At 40.7% G+C, this 24,023-nt stretch overlaps 1 protein-coding gene across 1 annotated transcript in view; it reads left to right on the top strand.

The window, feature by feature from the left end:
* The first annotated feature begins 11,103 nt into the window (after positions 1–11,103).
* The window catches only part of PKD2 (polycystin 2, transient receptor potential cation channel), a 58,350-nt gene continuing 45,430 nt past the window's right edge, over positions 11,104–24,023 (top strand). The window contains exons 1-2 of the mRNA XM_045473323.1: positions 11,104–11,840; positions 19,761–19,874. Coding sequence (XP_045329279.1) covers positions 11,240–11,840; positions 19,761–19,874 — 715 coding nt within the window. The 5' untranslated portion in view covers positions 11,104–11,239. The remainder of the gene's footprint in view (positions 11,841–19,760; positions 19,875–24,023) is intronic.

The following is a 24,023-nucleotide window of genomic DNA, read 5'->3' as shown; positions in this document are numbered from 1 at the left end:
AAAACTACTATTTGCTGTGTACAGAATACCAAGAAACCTACAAAATGCTCCCAGAACAATGAGTTCAGTAATACTGTAGGATTTAAGATTAACATACAGGGGCGCCTGGGTGGCGCAGTCGGTTAAGCGTCCGACTTCAGCCAGGTCACGATATCGCGGTCCGCGAGTTCGAGCCCCGCGTCAGGCTCTGGGCTGATGGCTCAGAGCCTGGAGCCTGTTTCCGATTCTGTGTCTCCCTCTCTCGCTGCCCCTCCCCCGTTCATGCTCTGTCTCTCTCTGTCCCAAAAATAAATGAACGTTTGAAAAAAAAAAAAATTAAAAAAAAAAAATAAATAAATAAAAGATTAACATACAAAAATCAATTCAATTCTTGTATACTGACAATAAACCAGTTAAAACCAAAATTGAAAATGGTGCCATTTATACTTGCTCCAAAAAAAGAGAAATATTTAGATATAAAACTAAGAAAATATGTATAAAATCTGTATGCTAAAAGTTACAAAATGCTGACCAAAAAAAATGACCTAAATACTTGGGGATTCACAAAATGCGATATCAAAAAAAAAACACCAAGCAATCTAATTAAAAAATGGACAGGGGAATGAATAGACATTCTTCCAAAGAAGATATACAGATAGCCAACTGGTACATGAAAAGGTGTTCTACAGCACTAATTATCAAGGGAAATGCAAATCAAAACCACATGAGATACCACCTCATACCTGTTAGAATGACTATCATCAAAAAGACGAGACATACCAAGTGTGGTGAGGATACAGAGAAAAGGGAACCCTTGTGCACTGTTAGTGAATATATAAATTGGGAAAACAGTAGGGAGTCTCCTCAAAAAATTAAAAACAGAACTACCATATGACCCAGAAATTCCATTTCTGTATATTTATCCAAAGGAAGTAAAATCACTATCAATTCATCAGGAAGATATAAAAGTTATAAATATATATTCACTCATCATTAGAGCACTTAAACATATAAAACAAGTATTAACAGAACTGAAAAGGCAAATAAACAGCAATAAAACAATAGCAGAGGACTTCAATATTCCACATTCAACAATGGATAAATCATCAGACATAAAATCAATAAGGAAACAGTGGGCTTGTATAACATTATAGATCAAATGAACATAACAGACATTTATAGAACATTACTTTCAACAGCAGCAGAATATACATTCTTTTCAAGCACAAGTAGCACATTCTCCAGATAGATTATATGCTGGGCCACAGTACAAGTCCTAACAAATTTAGGAAGACTGAAATCATATCAATCTTTCCCAATCTTTATGGTATAAAACTAGAAATCAATAACAGAAGGGAAGTTGGAATGTTCACAAATATATGGAAATTAAACAACACACTCCTAAACAACTTATGAGTCAAACAAAAAATTGAGAAACCAGAAAGAATCCTGAGAGAGATAAAAATGGAATAACAACATGCCAAAACTTATAGGATCCAATAAAAGCAATTCTAAGAAGGAAGTTCATAGCAAAATGCCTTAATTAAGAAAAAGAGAAAGCTCTCTAATAAATAACCCAACTTTACACCTCTAGGAACTAGAAAAAAAAGAAAAAGAAAAAACTAAGCCAAAGTTAGCAGAATAAAACAAATAATAAAGATTAGAGCAGAAATAATGAAATACTCTCCAGGTGAACAATAGAAAAGATCAACAAAAGTGTATTGGTTTTTTGAAAAGATAAACAAAATGAACAAAACTTTAACTAGACTGACCGAGAGAGAGAGAGAGAGAAGACTCAAATAAAATAAAACTATAAATGAAAAAAGAGACATTACAACTGATACCACAGGAATATAAAGGATCATAAGAGACTATTATCAACAATTATATGCCAACAAATTTGGATAAATTAGAAGAAATGATTAAATTCCTAGAAACACACAACCCACAAAGACTGAATCATAAAGAAATAGAAAATATGGACAATTCAATAACAAGTAAGGACATTGAATGAGTAATCAAAAATCTCCCCCCAAAAAAACCTCGGGCCCAGATGGTGTTATGGGCGAATTCTAACAAACACTTAAAGAAAAATTAATGCTAATCTTTCTCAAACTCTTCTAAAATATTGAAGAGAAGGAAACACTTCCAAACTCATTTTACAAGGCCAGCATTACTATAATAATGGACATATGTCATCATACATTTGCCCAAACCCACAGAGGTACAACACCAAGAGTGAACTCTAATGTAAACTGTAGCCTGAATGATGATGTTGTGTCAGTGTAGGTTCATCAGATGTAACAAATGTGCCTCTCAGGTGGTAAAAGTTGATAATGGGGAAAGCTATGAATGTGAGAGGGCATGAAGGACATGGGAAAACTCTGTATCTTTCCCTCAATTTTGTGTGAACTTATAACTGCTCTAAAAAAGTAAAGTCTTGGGGGCACCTGGGTGGCTTGGTCAGTTAAGCATCCAACATCAGCTCAGGCCATGATCCAACAGTTCATGAGTTTGAGCCCCACATCAGTCTCTTTGCCGTCATTGGCTGAGCCCGCTTGGATCCTCTGTCTCCTTCTCTCTGCCTCTCCCCTGCTTGCTCTCTCTCTCTCTCTCTCTCTCTCTCTCAAAAATAAATAAATGTTTTTTTTTTTAAAAGAAAAATCTTTAAATAGGGGGAAAAACCATAATAGTAGTGAAAAGTTTTAGCATTTCACCTAGGATCACTTAGATCCTAGAACAGAACATGCAGAAATCAACTCACACATATACGGTCAATTAATTTTTAAAAATGGTGCAAAGATGATTCAAGAGAGAAAGGATTGTCTTTTCAACCAATGATGCTAGAACAACAGGACATTCATATGTAAGAAAAAAAATTGATTCATACCTCCCACCAGATGCAAAAATTATCTCAAAATGGATTATATGCCTAAATGTAAAACCTGAAAAACTTCTAGAAGAAAAGATGGGAGAAAATGTTCATGGCCTTGGATGAAGCAAGGATTTTTTTTAAGTTGTTTTTTAATGTTTATTATTTATTTTTTGAGAGAGAGAGAGACAGAGCACAAACAGGGGAGGGGCAGAGAGAGAGGGAGACACAGAATCCAAAGCAAGCTCCAGGCTCTGAGCTGTCAGCACAGAGCCTGATGCGGGGCTTGAATTCACGAAGTGTGAGATCATGACCCAAGCCAAAGTAGGACACTTAACCAACCGAGGCACCCAGGTGCCCCTGAAGCAAGGATTTTTTTAAAAAATATTACACCACATGTACAATTCATAAAAGAAACAATTTATAGACTGAACTTGATCAAAAATAAGAACTGCTATTGAAAAATACTGAGAATGAAAAGACATTTTTATTTATTTTTCATTTTTTTTAATGTTTATTTATTTTTGAGAGAGAGAGCACACATGGGCAGGGAGGGGCAGATAGAAAGGGAGACACAGAATCTGAAGCAGGCTCCAGGCTCAGAATCCAACAGGGGCTCAAACTCATGAGCTGTGAAATCATGACCTGAGCTGAAGTTGGATGCTTAAGCAACTGAGCCACCCAGGCACCCCTGAAAAGGCATTTTTAAAAGGACTTCTGGAATGTTACAGCAAAGATTTCAAATCTGTAATTTAATTATATAAAAAAAGAAAGGTAAGGTTTAACATCCTCTAAAGTCACTAATCTCCTAACTCTTGCAGAGTGGGAAGCCAAAACAGCTACCCTATATGCTCAGACAAAGGGGCCTGATCATGTGGTCATATAGCATCTTATGCGCATAACTAACATGAGTCTTAACAGTCTGTATGACTCACTTTTATTGAAATCTGTTAATTTTTTAATTACAAGGGACAGAAATCCTAACCTAAAATAAATTAATCAGAAAGGAAATGTTAGGGCTAATGAAGTCCAGGGTTAGATCTGCCTTCAATTAGTGCTGGTTCAGGGGCTCAAATGATACCATCAGAAGCTGGTCTTTCCTCATCTCCTAAGACCCACATAAGACATAATAAATCAGAATCCTTAAGAGTTAGGACTCCAGAGTCTTAAAAACAACAACAAAAAAACCCTTTCCAGATGATAACCATAAAGCACTTACCAGTAATTGCGTTATCTGTGAATAGCTTGTCTTTGCAACTTAATTACAAGTTTCTTGCATGCAAGGACAATTTCCTCTGTACCCTAATTATGTCATCTAAGATTGTGCTCGATGGATATTTAACAGGTAATCTGTAAATTCCGGTAGATCTAGGGATGCTGTAAGTCTCATTCATGTCAGCATCAAAAGGCATTTGAAAAAAAAATTCTGATATCCTTTTGGAAAATCTGGGCTAGTGAAAATACAGTGGGATTCAAAGTTTTTTAACAACTACATCCAAATGGAATTAGTGAATAAATTTGAGTTGGTAAAGAAAAAAGCTTCACACAGTATTCCAAAGCATTCTATTCGTAGCCCTACATGGTTCAAAATTCTTTTGAACTTGGATAAAGATATAGATGATAAATATCATATCTGTCACTGACAAAACCAGAAGATGTCAAATGATAAAAATGTATTTCACAATGTTCTTGAATAGCATGGCCCCCCAAACATTACCACTAGATCAATTTTGGTATTCTTCCGGCCCTCACATTATACTTATTTTTATGTATGTGTAATATTTTTGGCTCCATTTCTCCCATGAGTATCAACATTTTGGCTGCCAGCTTGTCTAGACTTATATCCTTTGACTCTAAATCTAGCAGGAAGAAAAGCTTTTCTTTTCCACAACTTGAAAAAAAGTTCTGTCCTGATTTCCACTGAACAGAACCAGATCCCACACCTGTTCTTAAATACCATTCACAGGGGCCAAGAGTTCATGATGCTCTGGTTGGCACGCCTGAGTTCCACGTTCATCACTTGGAATGACACCAGTGCTGGTGTCAGCCCCATCTGAGGCATGCATGGACTCAGAACAGGGGAGTGTGGTTCCCCCATGAAAACCTGATTACTGTTTTGATAAGAAAGGGGAATGTCTGCTGAACTGCCAAAAAACAAACCAAAAAAGTCAGGGTCTCTTCTTCTCTCTAGGAACTTACATTCTACTCAGGAAGACAACTGTTCACAGATATTTGTAATATAAAATGACAAATGTTGAGATAAAGTTTTACAGTGTAGAGGGGCAAGTAAATTCAAGCTAGGGGCCAGGATTATGGCTACATAAGTTTCCAGAAGGAGACGATGCCTGAGTCCAGAAAGATTTTAAGTCTTTACAAGGTGTAGAAGAGGGCTTGGGAACGATGTAAAGATGTTTCCAGGCATCTCTGACTTAGATTTTATCCCCTTGCAGGTAGAATTATGTCTTATCCTTTCCCCCTTGGAATCTCCCCCGTAACATGGTGCCTGGTGTCTAGTGGATGAACTTGTCAATATTCCCTCATTATATGTTCAGCAAAATTCTGTGGGAATTTGTAAATTAGATATTTAACCACATTATCACAGAAGGCAACTGAGATAGAGAAATTAGGTCATCAAAATCACAGTGTTACCCAACAACAGTGCGAAGGTAACCAGGCCCCCACAGAAGAAGGGACATATCCAAACCAAACTCTAGACATGAAGAAGAATAGCACAAACCCTAGCCTTGTATTAGTAGTGCAGTAAATAGAGAAATAAAAGCAAGTAAAATTTTCAGTATGCTTAGCAGTTCTCACAAAGCCCAAAACACCAAATTTTTTTCTAATGATTTCAGATGTCAAGTGGTAAAAATTTATTTTACAGTGTTCTTGAATAAATAAGGACTGGGAAAAAATTGAGAGGGAAACATGTTTGTTTGGGTGGGTTGCTAAGCAACACCACACACGCCAGAGGCTCCTTTTGGATTTCCTTTGGAAGGTGGAATCTGCAGGACCAACGGTCCTTCTGCTGTGTCTGCTTCGTCTGTTCACATGGGAAAATAAAAGCAAAACAGGAAACAAACAGGCAAGGCTGATAATACAGAAGCCAGAGGTGTGGGGAATACTAAACATTGAATCAGACCGCACTGTTTGTAAAGTTGTCTTTTAAATGGCTTTTCTAAACGGCCACCATGGCACTGAGACAAAGAGATGGGGTTTGTATAGCATGTTCCAGAAGAACGTAACCATGCAGATGAAATAAAACCAAATAGTATCCAGCTCTGTTATCTGCCCCACACAATATTTCAGGCCCTGTAGATTATTGTAATATATAATATTATAATAATATTATAATATGGCAATAGGCAATAGGATTGTGGCAACTGGGTGAAGAAAATTATGAGTGTGTGCACCTCATTTATTTTATAAAGGAAAACTTCTTATGAGAAATAGCATTTTAAGATGGATATTAAAGGAAGGAATTCTGTGGTAAGGGAGAGAAATTTATAGCTTCAAGGTCTGCTAGAGGAAAGGCAAGGAGCTCCGAAGGGGAAAAACATGTCAACGAAAAAGCACAGAAGAGAACATTAGTAAGCCAGAAAGAGTGAATGCGTATTTGAGCAGGAAACATATTGCATGGCTGGTGGAGGGTTGATGAAGATGAAGATTTAAATTCGCAGTGAAAGTCCTGGAATGTAGGATTTAGGATGCAGTGCATTAAATACCATCCAAGTTATATTACACAAATAATTCTGTGAATTTTTAAAAAATCACATTTCTTGTGATAATTTGTAATTAAAACTTGTGTTAAGCACACATTTAATTCTGAATTATCTATGGGTGAATGCATTTTTGTCCAGTCTGAATTCTTTTTTTTTTAATCTTTATTAATTTTTAAGAGACCGAGCATTAGCAGGAAGGGGCAAAGAGAGAGGGAGACACAGAATCTGAAGTAGGCTCTAGGCTTTGAGCTGTCAGTCATCCCACAGCCTGATGTGGGGCTCTAACCAGTGAACTGCAAGATCATGACCTGAGTCGAAATCAGACACTTAACTGACTGAGCCACCCAGGTGCCCTGGTCCGTCTGAATTCTTTTGGAGACAATGGTATGGTCTTTAAAAGAATGTTTCAGATTTTGTTTTAAATAATTGACACTGTAACCAAAAAAAAAAAAAAAAAGGGAGGAGGGAGCACCTGGGTGGCTCAGTTGGTTAAGCGCCAGACTCTTGATCTCAGCTCAGGTCTTAACCTCAGGGTCATGAATTTAAGCCCCCCATTGAGCTCCATGCTGGGCATGAAACCTACTTTAAATGAATGAATGAATGAATGAATGAATGACACTGTAAATGAAGACACACTATTATCATTATTAATTATAGAATACAGGCTATACTCTTGAACATGCATCTGAGACTTTCCATGATCTAGCCCTGCCTACCTTCCTCTCTCATGCCAGCCTGAGTAGTCTCTCTGCCTCAATCCTTTCTTGTGTTGAAAGCCTTCATACAGACTTAATACTGTAGGGGCCAAGGGCAAGCCACCCCAAAATGTGCACTTCGGAGAACTGATTATTTTTTTAAAAAGTTACTTAATAAATAACAGGGTACAAGGACACTCAGAAACTTCTCAATCCCCTGAAAGCAGGAAATCCTTCCTGGGGCTCCTGGGTGGCTCAGTTGGTTAAGTGACCAACTTTGGCTCAGGTCACAATCTCACAGTTCAAGCCCCACATCAGGCTCTCTGCTGGTGGCATGGAGACAGCTTGGGATGCTCTCTTTCCCTCTCTCCCTCTCTCTCTGCCCTTCCCACACGCTCTCTCTCTCACTCTCAAAATAAATAAACTTTTTAAAAAAGGGTACCCTTCCTGTACTAGGCAAAAAGACATCACCAGAGATAGAAACTTTAAAGCTGAGAAAGCTGTAGCAAAAACCTCATTACTTTTTTTCTAATCTACTACCTCACCCAAATTCCACTTAGAATTCCTTGTTAATTAAAGTTCCTAAACATCTGTTTTCTTTATCCTGCCAATTCCTCACAAATTTATTGTCTCTTTGTCTAAAGGGTGCCTGAGTGGCTCAGTTGATTAAGCATCCAACTTCGGCTCAGGTCATGATCTCACAGCTAATGAGTTTGAGCCCCGTGTGGGGCTCTGTGCTGACAGCTCAGAGCCTGACGCCTTCTTCAGATTCTGTGTCTCCCTCTCTCTTTGCCCCTTCCCTGCTTGCACCCTGTCTCTCTCTCTCTCAAAAATAAACATTAAAAAAAAAAAAAGGAACTCTACATGAAGAATTAGAAAACCCAGTCTTAATCAAAGGTCTGTCTGTGTGACTGCAAATGATGACACCCGACTAGGTTCACTCAGTCCCTCAACAAGTCCACAGGGAATGCAACTCCCCCGGGGCTGGGCTGTTTGTCTGCTGCACCAACTGCATTCTCTCCTAGTGTTGTGCCTGGTACATAATAGGCGCTCAAGAAGTATTTGTTGGAGAATCCTCTGTGCTAGGCAGCAAGCGTCTGTCTTAAGAAGCTCATAATCCAGTCGTGGCAAAAATTTCCAAGTGAGTTATTGTAATAGATGAAAACATTTATCATAATTAAGATACAAGAGCTAATAATAGCTTGCACTTGAGCATTTACCACATGCCAGACAGCGTTCCACCGCCTTACATGAACTCCTCACAACAACACCATAATGGTAAACACTGTTAGTACTCCTGATTGTCCAGGCACAAGGAGGTAAAGTGATTCACCCAAGGTTACACAGGTAGGAAGTGGCAGAGCAGGATCTGAACCTGGAGTTCAGATTTAGCGCACTGCAGGGACAAGACAAAGAGTACCTTTGACTCAGGAACCGTGGAACTTTCTTCTTGGCCTGGGATTCCACACTGATGCATCACAGGTCATAACAAAGCACTAGGAATATGGGAAAATGTTTCATGAAACCCCATCGGCTTGGAATATATTGGTGCTTCTCAAATTCACAACACCCCAGAATCCTCTATGATTCAGAATTTCAGGCCTGTAATCCTGGAGTAGAGATTCAGAATCCATGTTTTTAACATTTGCTGTAAGTAGTGCTAAAGGTCTTCTGATCACACTTTAAAATACTGCACGAGATCTGTTCCCCAGCAGAACCTGTTAGCCCCGATCCTATACTCTCTTTTCAGGCCTGGCTCTCTTCTGGCATGTGACTGCTAAGAATCCTTTGACTACACAGCCTGGTTGTGCTGTTCAGGGCATTGGCATCTTTAGAGGTTGCTTAGATGGCAGCATCATAACCCTTACCCAGGACAGTTATTTGTGGTTTGTCTATCTCCTCCTGAGGGCATGGGCGATCCAGGAAATATCTCGGGAATTAACTGATGGATAGGATGAGCCAGGCCTGTTCTCCAGACCCATCACCAGCCCTGTCTTTAAGAAGCTCAAAGTTAAGTAAAGAACACAGATAACTAAAGAGATAAACAGCAGAATCGGTGATAGGCAGCCGTGATCCCCTAAATAAAATCAGCATGTTATGAGCACACGGAGAACCAACAAAGGATGCTACTCAAATGGATATACAAGATGGGAAACAATGCTAGAAAAGTAGATTGGGAGCTGTTATGGCCTGAACTATGTCCCCCTCAAAAATTCATATGTTGAAGTCCTAACCCTCAACAACCCAGAATGTGACTGTATTTGGAGACAGGGTTTTTTTTGTTTTGTTTTGTTTTGTTTTGTTTTTGTTTTTAAGATAATTAAGTTAAAGTGAGGTCATTAGAATAGGCGCTAATCCAATGTGACTAGTGTCCTTATGAGAAGAGATTAGGACACAGACACATATAAAGAGATGACCAATTGAAGACACTAGAGGAAGACCACCATCTACAAGCTAAGGAAAAAGACCTTGGGAGAAAACAATCCTACCAACATCTTGATCTCACACTTTCAACCTCTAGAATCGTGAAAAAATAAATTTATGTTGTTTAAGGCAGCTAGTCTGTGGTACTTCATTATGTCAGCCTTAGCAAACAAATGAATACAAGGGCAGATGAAGAAAATACACTAACCTAACCTACAGAAATTAAATTTTATCCTTTAAGCTGTCGGAAGCCCCAAGAGGTATCTAAGCATCATGTGACATGAACGGTTTTGGTTCTGAACACAATTTGGGCCTGTGGACACCTTGAAGTGGAGAATGGAGGTGGAATGGACAGGTTCGTTGTTCCAATGAGAAATATACAAGAAAACAGGGATGAGAGACACAGATCCGATCAGAGATTTGTGGGGCAGAAGTAACAAGATTTAGGGAGATGAGGTGTAGGACGAGAAGAGCAGACAGATGAGGGTATCATGGAGAAGCATACCTTGGCAAGTGAGGACAGCGATGCCTCAAATCTCAACTGAGGTTACAGGAGGTGACGCAGGCTTAAAAGAAGAGGGGTGAAAGGACAGCATTTAATTTGAGACAGGTTAAGTCTGAGACCATTGCAGAACATCCAGTTGGCTGTGCTCTGTAGAGTAAGAACAAAGTTCTGGCCCCGGGGGCCTAACGTGAGATTGCGACCTGGAGGCCAGAACTGGCTCAGGGCAACAGCGAGGAGAGGGGATGGATGAGCTCACGCTGGGAGCCCCAGGGATCAGAGAGTTCCAGGACAGACTCCTTGGGGTCTCCACAATGTGCAGAGAGAGGAGCCGACCAAAGCTTGAAGAAACCACCCAAAAGGCAGCCGCCAGGGCAAGGGACAGGCGGCCGCCAAAATCAGGGACAGGCGGCCGCCAAAGGGCAAGGAAGTCAGCGTTAGTAGTTTGTTGGTAGTTTTCAAATGAACTGAGGATTTCTTTGCCCCTACTGCAGACCAGCGCAGACTGGATATCGCTAGTCCACACCATCTCACAAAATGGTTTTCTCTCTTCTCTCTCTCTCTCTCTCTGTCTCTCTGTCTCCAATGTGGTAAATCGAGGCAGAAGGGGCTGGCGGTTAAGAGGGACCCAAGCATTATGTCAGGGTCACGTACGCAGTGACAGCTCCAGAAGCCCTGCCCCCTCCCTCCCCCCCCCCCGCCTCCGCAGGCCCCCCTCCCTGCCCAAGCCCCTCCACCCGCACGGAATGTGGGCGCCCGCCCTGGGCGCCGGCTCCACTTGGAACGTTGGCCCTGGCGCAGCTCGCAGACCGCGCCGTTCGCGGGGGCGGCTTCCTCGCACCTCCCCCTGCCGCGCGCCGCGGCCGCTGGGCCAGGCGAGGCGAGGGGAAGGCGGGCCGAGGGGGCGGGCGAGGGACGCGGGACTGCGGGGAGGTCGGGGGCGGGGAGCAGGAGGCGGCGGGCCCCGGGAAGAAAGGAACATGGCTCCTGCGGCGGGCTGCGCCGAGCGCGGCCCGGGGCGAAGGCGCGCCGGGCGCCAGTGACCGCGATGGTGAACTCCAGCCGCGTGCAGCCGCAGCAGCCCGGGGACCCGAAGCGGCCGCCCGCAGCCCGAGCGGCCGGCCCCGGCCGGCTGATGACGGGCGGCGCGGCCGTGGGCGCCGGCCTCGCCGCTCCGGGCGGCCTCCGCGAGCAGAGGGGCCTGGAGATCGAGATGGAGCGTATCCGGCAGGCGGCCGCGCGGGACCCCCCGGCCGGAGCCTCGGCCTCTCCCTCCCCGCCGCTCTCGTCGTGCTCGCGGCAGGCATGGAGCCGTGACAACCCGGGCTTCGAGGCCGAGGAGGAGGAGGAGGAAGAGGAGGTGGAAGGCGAGGAAGGAGGAATGGTGGTGGAGATGGACGTGGAGTGGCGCCCGGGCAGCCGGAGGTCCGCCGCCTCCTCGTCCGTGAGCTCCGTGGGCGCCCGGGGCCGGGGGCTGGGGGGCTACCACGGCACCGGCCACCCAAGCGGGAGGCGGCGCCGGAGAGAGGACCAGGGCCCGCCGAGCCCCAGCCCGGCCGGCGGCGGGGACCCGCTTCATCGCCACCTCCCCCTGGACGGGCAGCCGCCGCGAGTGGCCTGGGCCGAGAGGCTGGTTCGCGGGCTGCGAGGTAAGAGCGCGGCGACCTGCAGCGGCTGATGCACAAACCAGCTGCGGGCGGCTTTCCGGGGCTCCACCTCGCATCCCTCCTGTGTCCCCGCCTCCCTTGCAGGCGCGTACCCCACCTCTGCTACTTGTGCCCTACTTCCGGTACCCATGGCGGACCGCCACTGCGCCCTTGTAGGTGCAAATTTATGGGATACCTCCTTCTTCTAAAAGAAGAAGGTGTGTCAGCACATTTTTACCGCTGGATCTACGTGAAAGCCGTAATAGAATGAAAGGGTACCTCTGGAGATTTTTCTTCTTGTAGAGAATGAAAAAACATTCTAATACAACTGACTGTGGTTGCAACTGCATATCTGGGGCTTCCACTGGTCTGGATGCCCTATTGCCCCTCATTCCATGCTGGAAAGGGTTAACAGTAGTGTTATCCAAGTTATGGGAGGAGTGTCACTGAGTTGTCACTGATGTTTTGGTGATGTGTGTGGTTGTTTTGGGGAGAGCGAGCTGTTGAGATCACCACAAACAGAATAAAATAATATCTGAGAAAAACAGTTGTGCAGCCACTTCTAATCTAGGCATTTTTCTGAAATAGTTGTAAAGAACAAGTTACATTGTCTAAAAAACTTGGTAGTATGTTTCTAAATAATTAAATCAATGTTCTTTGAAGTTCCAACAAATCAGTGGAGTCACCAGATACCAGCAGCGTGTAAATGTGTCAGAGTTCGGTGCGCCCAACTTTCCAAAAGGCAGGAAAGGAATTTTCAGATTTGCCAGTGTCTATTTAGAGGACACAGATTTTCCAGAAGCAGATAGGATCCTGTTTTTGCAAAGTTTTGTCAGAGGCATCCTTGGAAAAGAGTTGCATTTGCTCTCACTGTTCAAATTATTTTAATCTCCACTTTTAAGAGTTTCCATGCTCAGTTCTTTTGAAAGTTTCCCTTCCCCTCTCTTCCCTGTCAGTTTTGAAAATCTTGCACAAAATAACCCAGGTGTTTTTACAGCAATGTGATTGAGACCAAGTCAGTCCTTTACCCACATCCTAGTTCCACCACATATTGACCCTATGACCTTGAGCAAACTGCTTATCCTCTCTGATCCCCAATTTTTGTTTTTCTTAAGAGATCATTATAATACTTAGTTCTTGAGTGGGGAGAATTAAATGAGATGAAACTTGTAAAATGCATAGCATGTCTCTGTCATGTTGTGAGTGCTTCATAAATATAAGTTAAATCATAAATTTTTAATTGTGTACCCTTGGGTACTTTCATGTAGGTGCTTATGCTAGGTAATCTGACTCATGGTGTGACAGGGAACAAAAGATCCTTTTTGAACAACCTATGTGAGTTAGGAAAAAGCCCTAACACTTTTTAAGGTTCAAAACTGTATCCAAACAAATTATATATTACTTTACCTTATTTTAAATGTGCATATTCACTGATGTGAGAGAAGTTTTTTATAAGGTAATGAATAATAAGTCATGATCCTTTTAACTAAGGTTAAGCGTCTGATAACACATTTAACCTTCTTTGAATAAACTCGATAAAAGAATATAATGAAGTGAAATATGTATCTTTGTATGAGTTTATATACAAGTTTATTTCTTCAAAAATTTTTAAATTTATGGGGCGCCTGGGTGGCACAGTCGGTTGAGCGCCCGACTTCAGCCAGGTCACGATCTCGTGGTCCGTGAGTTCGAGCCCCGCATCGGGCTCTGGGCTGATGGCTCGGAGCCTGGAGCCTGTTTCCGATTCTGTGTCTCCCTCTCTCTCTGCCCCTCCCCGTTCATGCTCTGTCTCTCTCTGTCCCAAAAATAAATAAAAACGTTGAAAAAAAATTTTTTTTAAAAAAAATTTTAAATTTTTTAAATTTAAAGAAATTAAAAAGAAAATTGACAATGTATAAGCTCATAGTGAACTTCTGGTCAATGGTCTAATTAGTAGGGGAAGAGACTCAGGAAAATGTTAATTTTAGAAAATTTTAGAATAAATTTTATTTTCTTAAATGTTAAATATATTAAAAATTAAACATATCCTTGTCACTTATTAAATAAGTGACATTTGTTGAATAATTAGCACTGTATTAGGTGCCTCCCTTCCCCCTCCCCCCTTCCCCTCACACACACAAAAGAACTAAACCAGCACCAGCACCATTTTCTTATGGACAGAAACCAAGAAAAGTAAACTAAATAACCATGAATGAGTTGTGATTTTTCCCCCCCTCATGGATACCAATGACAAAAATCTCACATGCAATATGTAAGTAGTACCCTAGGATCAAAGGCAGAAAGTAACTTGCAATTTATAAAGGTAGGAGAGATTACTCAAGCTTGGAGTGGTCTAGAGTTTCCCTGGGGGTCTCCTGCCTTCGTGGTTTTATACACTCACTCAGATTTTCTGGGCCTCAGTTCTGATTTATAAAATGGAAGAGTTGAACTTAATCTCCAAAGTCTTTTCCAGCTTCAACATACTCTGTGTTGTTCTTTAATGACATGAATCCAATATGGACAACAAATGGTCATTTTTGCTCTTTGTACAGTAGATAGATCTACTTAGCAGAAGTAGGATAGTAAAGAAGAAATGTTTGAGGCCTGGTTGTGGGACACCTTGTGTCCAGCCAAGGAATTGAGAATTTATTCCTAAATATTAGGAAGTGGTTGCAAGTTTTTAACAGGACCAGAACATGCAGAAAGGGAATATCAGGGGGTGTGCTGTGCAGGTGATCTTGCACAGGGAGACAGACAGGAGGGCCATGTAGGAGGCAGCCAGTGAAGAAGTGGTAAAGATCTGGACCAAAGGCAGTGAAAGATGGCTGAAAGATTTAAAAACTTAAAGACATCCTCACTGGTCTTGCTTACTTTTTTTTTTTTCTTCAAAATCTTTAGAGCAAAAATAAAATCTGATACTTTACATGAGTTATCAAATTTTCTGAATTTCCAGAGTTGAATGTGTTCTATGGATGTATCAACCTGGTAAAGTCATTTCCTGTTTGTTATTTTAAACACCTATGCTTGGGGTTTGGGGTTTTTGTTTTCCTAGAGAAATCCTAAAGTACTGATTGTATTGGTCAGGGTAGGCTAAGCTACTATAAGAAATAGATGCCTCCTCTCCCATTCACTATGTTGTATGATCACTGTCCATTTCCAGAACTTTTTCATCATTTCAAACAGAAACTCTACCAATTACCACATTCCCCTGCTCCTGGTGACCTCTATTCTACTTTCTGTCTCTGAATTTTTCTAATGTAGGTACATCATATTAGTGGAATCATATAATATTTGTCCTTTAGTGCCTGACTTATTTCACTTAGTGTAAGGTTTTCAGGATTTATCCATATTGTAGCATGTATCCACATTTCATTCCCTTTGATAAATGAATAATATTCCATTGTATGTATACAACACATTTGTTTATCCATTCGTTAGTTGATGAACACATGGGTTGTTTCCACCTTTCGGCAATTGTGACTTTCCCTTTGTTTTTAATCTAAACCTCACTCTATCACTTCTTCCTTTTATTATTTGCACTGTAATTTTGAACAAATGAGATTTTGTATTTCGATAGCTGTGGAGAATTTTTTGAGGGAGGGTTGCTACTGTGGGGTTTGTGGAAAGGTTATGCTAGTAACAGAATTTGGGCAATCAACAAACATTTGATGAGAGTCTCCTTTGTAGTGGGTACTAGGAATACAAAGGTGAATTATCATTCACCCAACTCTCAAAGAGCTCAGTTTAGTAGGGGAAACAGATGTAAGTAAATAATTGCAATGCCAGGTTTCAGGTTTGGAAGGGACCCAATGAAGAGAGGGCCAGCTTTACCTGGAGAGGTCAGAGGAAGTGAAACTTGAGTTAACATTTTGAAGGATGAGGGGAGAATTTAAGGAGGGAAAAAATAGCAGAAGTAAGACCAAGCAAGCCTGTAGCTTCTTGGTATTTTTCCCTCTAAAAAGTTAGAGCTCTTGAGGGCTTTACATGTCAATCTGAAGATGATTCTAGAAAGAATGTAGAGAATGGGGTGAGGCGCATAGTACTGGTTGGTGGGAGAATAGGTCAGGAGAGGCTTAAGCAAGAGACAGAGGGGTGAAAAGGCTGCATCCAAGGCATGTGAACTGGGATAGAGGGAAGCTGGCCTGGAGACAGACAGAAGCCATCAGAATTGTGGACCAATTCCATATGAGGGTTAAGAAAAGGGCCTGTTTTAGGATGAAACCTATGTTTCTGGCTTGATACCATTAACTCAAACAGGGCAAGTAGGTTTCTAGACAAAGAAAAATCTCAGTGCATGGGGCATATGAGTATGAACTATCTGTGGGATATACGGTGGAGCTGGCTGTTATCTGTGGTATCTGCTTGTCTGGACCTCAGGAGAAGGCTAAGAATTCAAGATTCAGGAGTCAGTATCATATAAGGTAGCAACTGAATCTTCTATATTAAATGGCCCAATAGTAGTAAAAAGTCTCTTCCTTTTTTTTTAAGTATTTTTTTCTTTTTTTTAATGTTTATTTATTTATTGAGAGAGAGGGAGAGGGTGAACACAAGTGGGGGAGAGGCAGAGAGAGAGAGAGAGAGAGAGAGAGAGAGAGAGAGAGGGAGAGAGAATCCTAAGTAGGCTCCACGCTGTCAACATAGAATACAACATGGAGCTCGAACTCACCAAACATGAGATCATGACCTAAGCCAAAATCAAGAGTCAGATGCTTAACTGACTGAGCCACTTAGGCACCCATCACTTCCCATTTTAAAGGTGGCCACGAGATTCAAGTAACTATTAGGAAGGATTGTGTTTGTCTTCCTAAACAAAGCCCACAAGTATCTAAGCACAAAAGAACAGGATTCTTTTATGATATAAATGCAGTGAGAATTTGGTCAGGCTATTCACAGTGAAATCCAAATTCATATGGATTTGGGCATTTACACTGTTCTGAAATTTAGACCAACTAGATGTCAGAAGTAGGACATTTTTTCAGATTTGTACCTGTTTCTGGAGCTGTAGACAGGCCTCTTCCAAGCACTTTATGTGCTTTACACATAATATTGTAATTCCCAGAGCAACCCCGCAAAGAGGTAGTCTTACCCCATTTTCAGATGAGGAAATGGAGCCTCATGATGTTAGATAAGATCTCACAGTTCTGAGCCCTCATTTGAACACAGCCGACTCCAAAATTCCACATTATTCCTCATTGTCATGATCAATGAGTCATGAGCATTCAGTGTATTTCAGATGGGATGGGGTTAGTGTAAGGCAAATGATCCACACTGAGTCCTATAACCATAGAACTGAAATATTCAGGATGAAATGATATGATAGCTGGAATTAGTTTCAAAATTCAGAGGAATGGGTGAGGGTTTAGATGAATCAAAGTTGGCATTGAGTTGATAACTGTTGAAGGTGAGTCAGAGATACATAAGAATATGAGGAGTTCATTATGTCATTCTCTGTGATTTTTTTTTTTTTATATATTGCAAAATAAAAAGGTTTTGGAAGTATGTGAATAAGACAGTTGCAACAATGACATTTTTTTCACAGTTATTTATGTTTGAGACACCTTTGGTGTTTTGGATTCTCCATCTCAGAGTTCCCCTATATTCATATCAGTGCCACTGCCCAGGGGAATATACACTGTTTAGATAAAGTGCTCCAATTTTGGGCTCTGAAATTGAATAAGTGCCTTCTTAAACATGAGAGAAGTTGGATATTGTCTGATTGTCCCCCTCACAGCATGTTCTCCCTAACAGCTGGAGACACTTTATGTACTGAGCGTGAGTACCTAAAATGCCAGGCAGGTACTCCCTCTGTAGCTGGGCCAATTGTGGGAAAAGACAACAGCTGATTCTGAAGAATGCTGCCATTTGGGACAGTGTCTTTGAATTCCGATGTCTTTATTCTTATTTTATCAGCTGTGTTAAACATGGAAGTAGTTGGTTACAAGACAGCAATTATTTTCTATTTGTGGATGTAGCCATTTCTCACCCATCAGAATATAAACAGGTCCCTGTGTCCTCAGACAGACCCTATATACACACCCAGTGGGGGAATTGGATGAAATTTTTAAAGCAATAAGCATTTGAGGAAGTAGACTAACTTAGAAAAAGTCAATGAAATGCATAAAGTATATTAAAATATAAATAAGGGGACTTTGTTTCTTTTTACTTGAAATATTTCATTTGAGGGCTAGAATTAAATTGCGATAGGCCCTTGCAAGTTTAGCTTGAATAAAATTTGATGGGAGTTTGGTTTTTCTATTTATAGGTCGCAATACCATTTGTAAATATTAAGAACTGTGACTATTCCTTAGTGCATAATTGTTTATAAACCATGGGAAAGAGTGAAATCACTGACCAAGTGAGGCAAGACAACAATCTTTCCTGATGATAAAGAGACTAGTAATCCCTACTTATGTGTATACTTTAGGTCTGGCCTCCAAAAGAAATATAACCAAAGAAAGAGTGTGATTGCATCCAGGGCTACTGAGCCTAATATTTGGCTGCCTCTGTGTTATTCTGAGTTGTAATTTTCCATGTCATCTAAATTTGTAATAATTTTTAAATATGATAGAGTTTGAGCGAACAAACATTCTGCTTGCTGCATTTCTTCTGAGTGAGTAATTCCCTGACAACTACCAGATCTTGGCAGAAGCAAACCTGGTCATAAGTCATGCTCCACTTTCCGTGTGTTGAAACCTGTGATGCGTAACACAGTGTCTTTGAATTCCGATGTTGATTTTCCTAAAGGAAATTTGAGAGAAAAAAGAAAAGGAAATGAAATATCCAAATTTAGGAGTAAAATTAATGTATTATTCTAAGGCTTAAAAAATACATAAACACTAGTGATGAAGTCATTTTTATGAAGTAAAAGCCTGGATACCGTTTCTCCCTGTTCTCTGTGTGGTGTCATGGTGGCTCCAGTGGCTGTGTGAGTTTCAGTGACTGAAGGGGTTCAACTCTGTGGAATAGGAGTGTGAGGCAGAATGCAGGGGCCAGGTTGGCTGCCATTCATAGCCGACCTAATCTAACTGAGAGGATTGAGAAGTTTGTCTTTTTTGGAAAATACTAAGTCTCTTCCAAGTAACCAGAAATGTGACTTTACCGCACTGTTCATTAATGGGGGTTTTGGATGGCCACCATGTCTGTCTGCTGGCTGAGTCCAAAACTGCGGTAACTGCCTCCAGCAAGCTCACGGAGGGTTATGTCATCCCACTTAGCTAGCCGAACACTTTTTCCATCTGCTAAAATGTGGAACATGGTTGCTGATTTTACTCTTTCTCCAAAGAGAGAGAGAGAAAAGTTGGATGATTGTTGCTTTTAATTTAAAGATGATATGTTAATTAGCATTTTAAAAATCTGTTAAGCTTAGCATGTTTAGTGTAGTCAGTCAGCATTGAGTTTCTTAAAGGACAAAGATGGGTACAGAGTAGAGAGATTTTATGCCAGCGTGCTAGAAGTTTAATGGATATTCCCCTAGTGAAATGATGGTCCAACCAGCCCTTCTTTTCATCAGGGTGACCTGAAAGGTATCATGTGCCATGTAGTTACATCATGTACTAACGGTTCAGTAATAGGATAATTGCCAGGTTGCGTCCTCCCCCCACACAGGAAGAGGTGATGTGTTTGCACAAGTATTTAATCTGCTCTTCTAGGCTGCCCTCATTTCCTGTTCTCTTCCTAAATTTTTATTAAGCCATTTTCTAATAGGATTGGGAGTTTAGACAATGATCAGATTGTCGCCTTGTGATTTGTATATTTGGGGGAACAGTAGAGGTTGATATATTCTAAAGTAAAAGGCACTCCTGCTAAACAATTTCCCAGTTACATTCAGAGCATGCCAAAAAAAGTGCAGGAGAATCTCCCTTAAAGGTTATGCTATTTATTTTATGTTTTCTCTGCCATTCGTTATTTGAAAAATAAAATGTCATATTTTTCATTATTTTAAAGGCCTCTGGGGAACAAGACTCATGGAAGAAAGCAACACTAACCGTGAGAAGTATCTTAAAAGTGTTTTACGGGAACTGGCCACATATCTCCTTTTTCTCATAGTCTTATGCATTTGTAAGTAGAACATTTCCTCCTACTAAAAGAAAAGTTTTGAAAATATTTGACCTGTCAAAACTATAATTGAAGGGAATTGTGTATGCATCAGAGGGGTTAATTCAGAAGTTCTCTGTTTTCAATTTCAATTTAGAATTTAGTAAAGCCCTCCTCTCTCCTCTGGTAAACATTAATTAAAATCAGCATTATCTGGCCAGTTCATTGCCAGTTGTGACCATTTTCACTATGACACGCATCTCGCAAACTGCCAGACACCAAGAAACCAAGTAAAAGGATTTTTGCATTAGATTTCCTGGTAAATACACAGTCACTATTTTTACATCAATTAATGTAAAGTCTACATAAGAATTATTTTTAGCAAAACGGCTTTCCAAGTGTAGCTTTCAGGAAATACAAATATGTCACCTAATATTGCTTTTATGGATATACATACACATATTTAAAAGTCCCAGTCTTTTGGATTTTGATGTGTTTGTTGTGTGGGTTCCTTCATTTAGTTCTTAATATCTTCCAAATCTTCAGTGAGCACTGGACATGTACTGTAAGGAAACTTACTGAAGACTCACCTCTTTCTTCTTCTCTTCTTTCATATGTCCATGCGTCCTTGGGGAAAGGAGGGGAGTCCAGCCTTAGCCAGAAACAAGTCTTAGAAACCATTTGCTTCAGAGTCCAGAAGGTCATAGACAATGGGTTTTATCTTCTCAATCAAAGAGCACTGAATGATGGGAGTCCTGTCCTGTTCTCTCGAAAGCCTTTTATGAGAACAGACAAGGAAGCAGATTTATGGCAACCGGGACCTCTTACCATACTCCTGGGAAAGGAGTTCATTCTTACCGTACACACTTAGAAATGCTGAAAAATTAACGCCAATCTTGAAAGGACTCCCCTTCTTTTTATATGGAAAAAATCAAAATTTAATCAACAGTTTGATAATGCCATTCCTAGTACATTAAAATTGACCACCTTGAATTCAGTTGACTAAGTGCAAAAAGCTTTTTGAATTTATCAGATTTATAAAAAGAATAAAAAAGATTTCTAAGTTGAACATAAAGGATTGAGGAAACATTTAAGTTTCAGTTGTAATTTTAAGAAATTGAATACTGATTGGGGCGCCTGAGTGGCTCAGTCGGTTGAACGTCCGACTTCGGCTCAGGTCATGATCTCGCAGTTCATGAGTTTGAGCCCCACATCGGGCTCTGTGCTAACAGCTCAGAGCCTGGAGTCTGCTTTGGATTCTGTGTCTCCCTCTCTCTGCCCCTTTCCCACTCATGCTCTGTCTCTCTCTGTGTCTCAGAAAATGAATAAACATTAAAAAATTAAAAAAAAAAAAGAAATTGAATACTGATTTATTTACTATTCCCACACACAGTTTTTATTAATGCTAGTCAGCTCTTGATGAGCTTTAACAGGGAATGACTTCTTTTTATATTTTCTGAGACTTTGCATTTCCAAGTGGGAACTTAAGCAAAAAAGAAGTTATTTAAGCTACAAAGTTTGTATGTGTCAACAACATCCATCTTCTTGGTTTTTTTCTGTTACTTGTTTAGAAAGGAAATGTCATTAATTAGTTTTTATTTTTATTTTTTAAGTTTATTTATTTTGAGAGAGAGGGAGAGAGAGAGAGAGAGGAGAGAGAAAACACGAGTGGGGGAGGGGCAGAGGGCGAGAATCCCAAGCAGGCTCCATGCTGCCAGTGCCAGAGCCCGACTCGGGGCTTGAACTCAAAAACAGCAAGATCATAACCTGAACTGAAATCAAGAGTTGGACGCTTCACTGACTGAGACACTCAGGCACCCCTGTCATTACTTTTTAAAACATTCTATCTACGATAGAAATGCTGAAAAGCCTGAAAAGATCTATTCATTACAATAAAAGTTGTAAAGGCAGAGATGTGGTATCTTTAACTTTTATGTTCTAAGCTGTTAGAGCTTAGAATATTGAAGGAGATTTTGCTCCCTGTATAGGAGCTTAAATATTAAGCTACAGTGGCCTTAAATATTAACAGGTTGATTGGGATCATTGTTAGGTTTTTTTAAGTGTGACATAGACACATACATACATATATGTCTTATGCAAAATGTAAGTATCCCTATAAGTAAGTCTAGGTTTTCTATGCCCACCCCCTGCCCCCATACCAACTGCTTGAGCAACAGAATCACCAAGAGAATTTTTTTTTAAATTGCCATTTGCCCAGATCTGCTAAATCAGAGCCTTCTAGATGTGTCCCAGAGAAGTGAGTTTTCAGATGCACTGACAAGTTTGGGATCTAGGCCAGATAAATAAACCAAATAGCTAGAGTTTTAGGAAACATGCCTTAAGGCATATAATTAGGGTTCTCTTGTTTATTTTAGAATTTTTAAAGCTTTTTTGTTCTTTTTCACACTAATCACATTTTTTTCTTATACCAGTAGCTACATGTTTCACATAGGCAAAGTTTTATTTTCAGAATATTGTAGAATCTCTGGTTAAGAAGGGATCTTAGCAACCATATGATCAAACCTCCACTGAATGCTAAAATTGCACTCCAGTGTTCCTCTCAAGTGGTCAGGCGTCCTATGTCTGATTGAGTAACAGTTTCAAGTTAAGGGACTTACTTCTTTTAAATAATTCATTTCATTTTTCTATGGCTATGTTAGAATGTTCTTCCTTATATGAAGCCAAGTCTACCCCTGTCTAACTTCCTCTGTTAGTGCCCCCTCCAAGCCCACCTTTACCAAGTACCTTTACCAAGTTCTCCAATTTAGCCTATCAGAAGTTTGGAGACAGCCATTCAAGTCTCCCTTAAGTCGCCTCTAGATTAAACCTTTTCAGTTCCTTTAACTGTTAATCATGTCATTGGCGATATGCCTTTGAGTACTCACACGATAGAAATTCCCCCTGCACATGTTCTGTTTATCAGGTCCCTTTGAAAGTACGGTAGCTCCTGCCTGGGTGGCTCAGTCCATTAAGCATCCAACTCAGCTCAGGTCATGATCTCACAGTTTTGTGAGTTCTAGCCCCGTGTCAGGCTCTGCACAGCTCCGAACCTGCTTGGGATTCTCTCTCCTTCTCTCTCTGCCCCTTCCCCACTTGCACTGTCTCTGTCTCTCTCAAATAAATAAACTTTAAAAGAAAGAAAGTATAGTAGGAACCTCATGATGAAAGAATGGAAAAAGTGGGACTATGAGTGTCCTTATTCAGATACAAAGCTGTGGCTCCTGCGCCTTCCCATCACCTGACCCTTCACGTAAATGATTCCTCAGTCTCTTCCCCCCAAACTATAAATCACTGTGTCCCCCAGCTAGTATTTGAACACTTCTTCCTGGAACATAGTCCTGAAAGGACTTCCCTTTCAGCTCTGTTAAATTCCATCTTATTAGCACCTGCTTATCATTCCAATCTGTTGAAATTATCTTGGATCTGGAGTCATTCATGTCAGTATCAGCTCTTCCTCTTGGCTTCACTGGATCAATAGAGTTGATATCATCCATGTTCTTATCCTGATTAATAATAAATCAAAAAAAGTTTGGTCTAAGAGCATCATCCATTAGTGAAAGCTCTTTGAGTGGAGTTCACTGAATTATATTATCATCTAGGTCAGAATGTTCAAGAAATAGGTTAATAAGAAAGACTTTTTCTTATTAATGCCCGTCTGAATAACTCCATCATTCTTCTGCTATCAGCTGTTGGCCGAATCAAAAAGGAAATGAGATAAGCAGACATGATTTATTCCTAGCAATGCCTTACTGGCTCCTAGTGATTGAACCCTTTCCCCATTGCTCAGAAACCATCTCTTTAATTACTAGTTTTAAAATCTTGCCAACAGTATCAATATCAGATGGCCAATAATATCAAACTCATTACTTTGTGGGTATATGAGAGAATGTACTTAGCCCTATGCCTTGCACATGGGAAGCTCTTGATATGAAATAGATAGGGATCTGGAAGGCAGTTTGACACAGTAGGAAAAGTATAGATTTTTTTTGCATCAACAGAGGTCTGAGTTCAAATTCCAGCTCCACTACTTATATAGTAGGTAAGCTTGAACTAAGTTATTTAACCTTCCTGTATCTGTGAAATACTTATTTTGAAAGATTTTGTGCAGGTTGGGAATAATACACTAAAAGATCCTAGGTACTGTCATGTGAGAATAGTAAAAGCAAAATTCTT

This window comes from Leopardus geoffroyi, chromosome B1 (assembly GCF_018350155.1).
Source record: "Leopardus geoffroyi isolate Oge1 chromosome B1, O.geoffroyi_Oge1_pat1.0, whole genome shotgun sequence".
Classification (NCBI taxonomy): Eukaryota; Metazoa; Chordata; class Mammalia; order Carnivora; family Felidae; genus Leopardus; species Leopardus geoffroyi.
The sequence above is the reverse complement of the archived record's forward strand: the minus strand, read 5'-3'. Positions and strand labels throughout refer to the sequence as shown.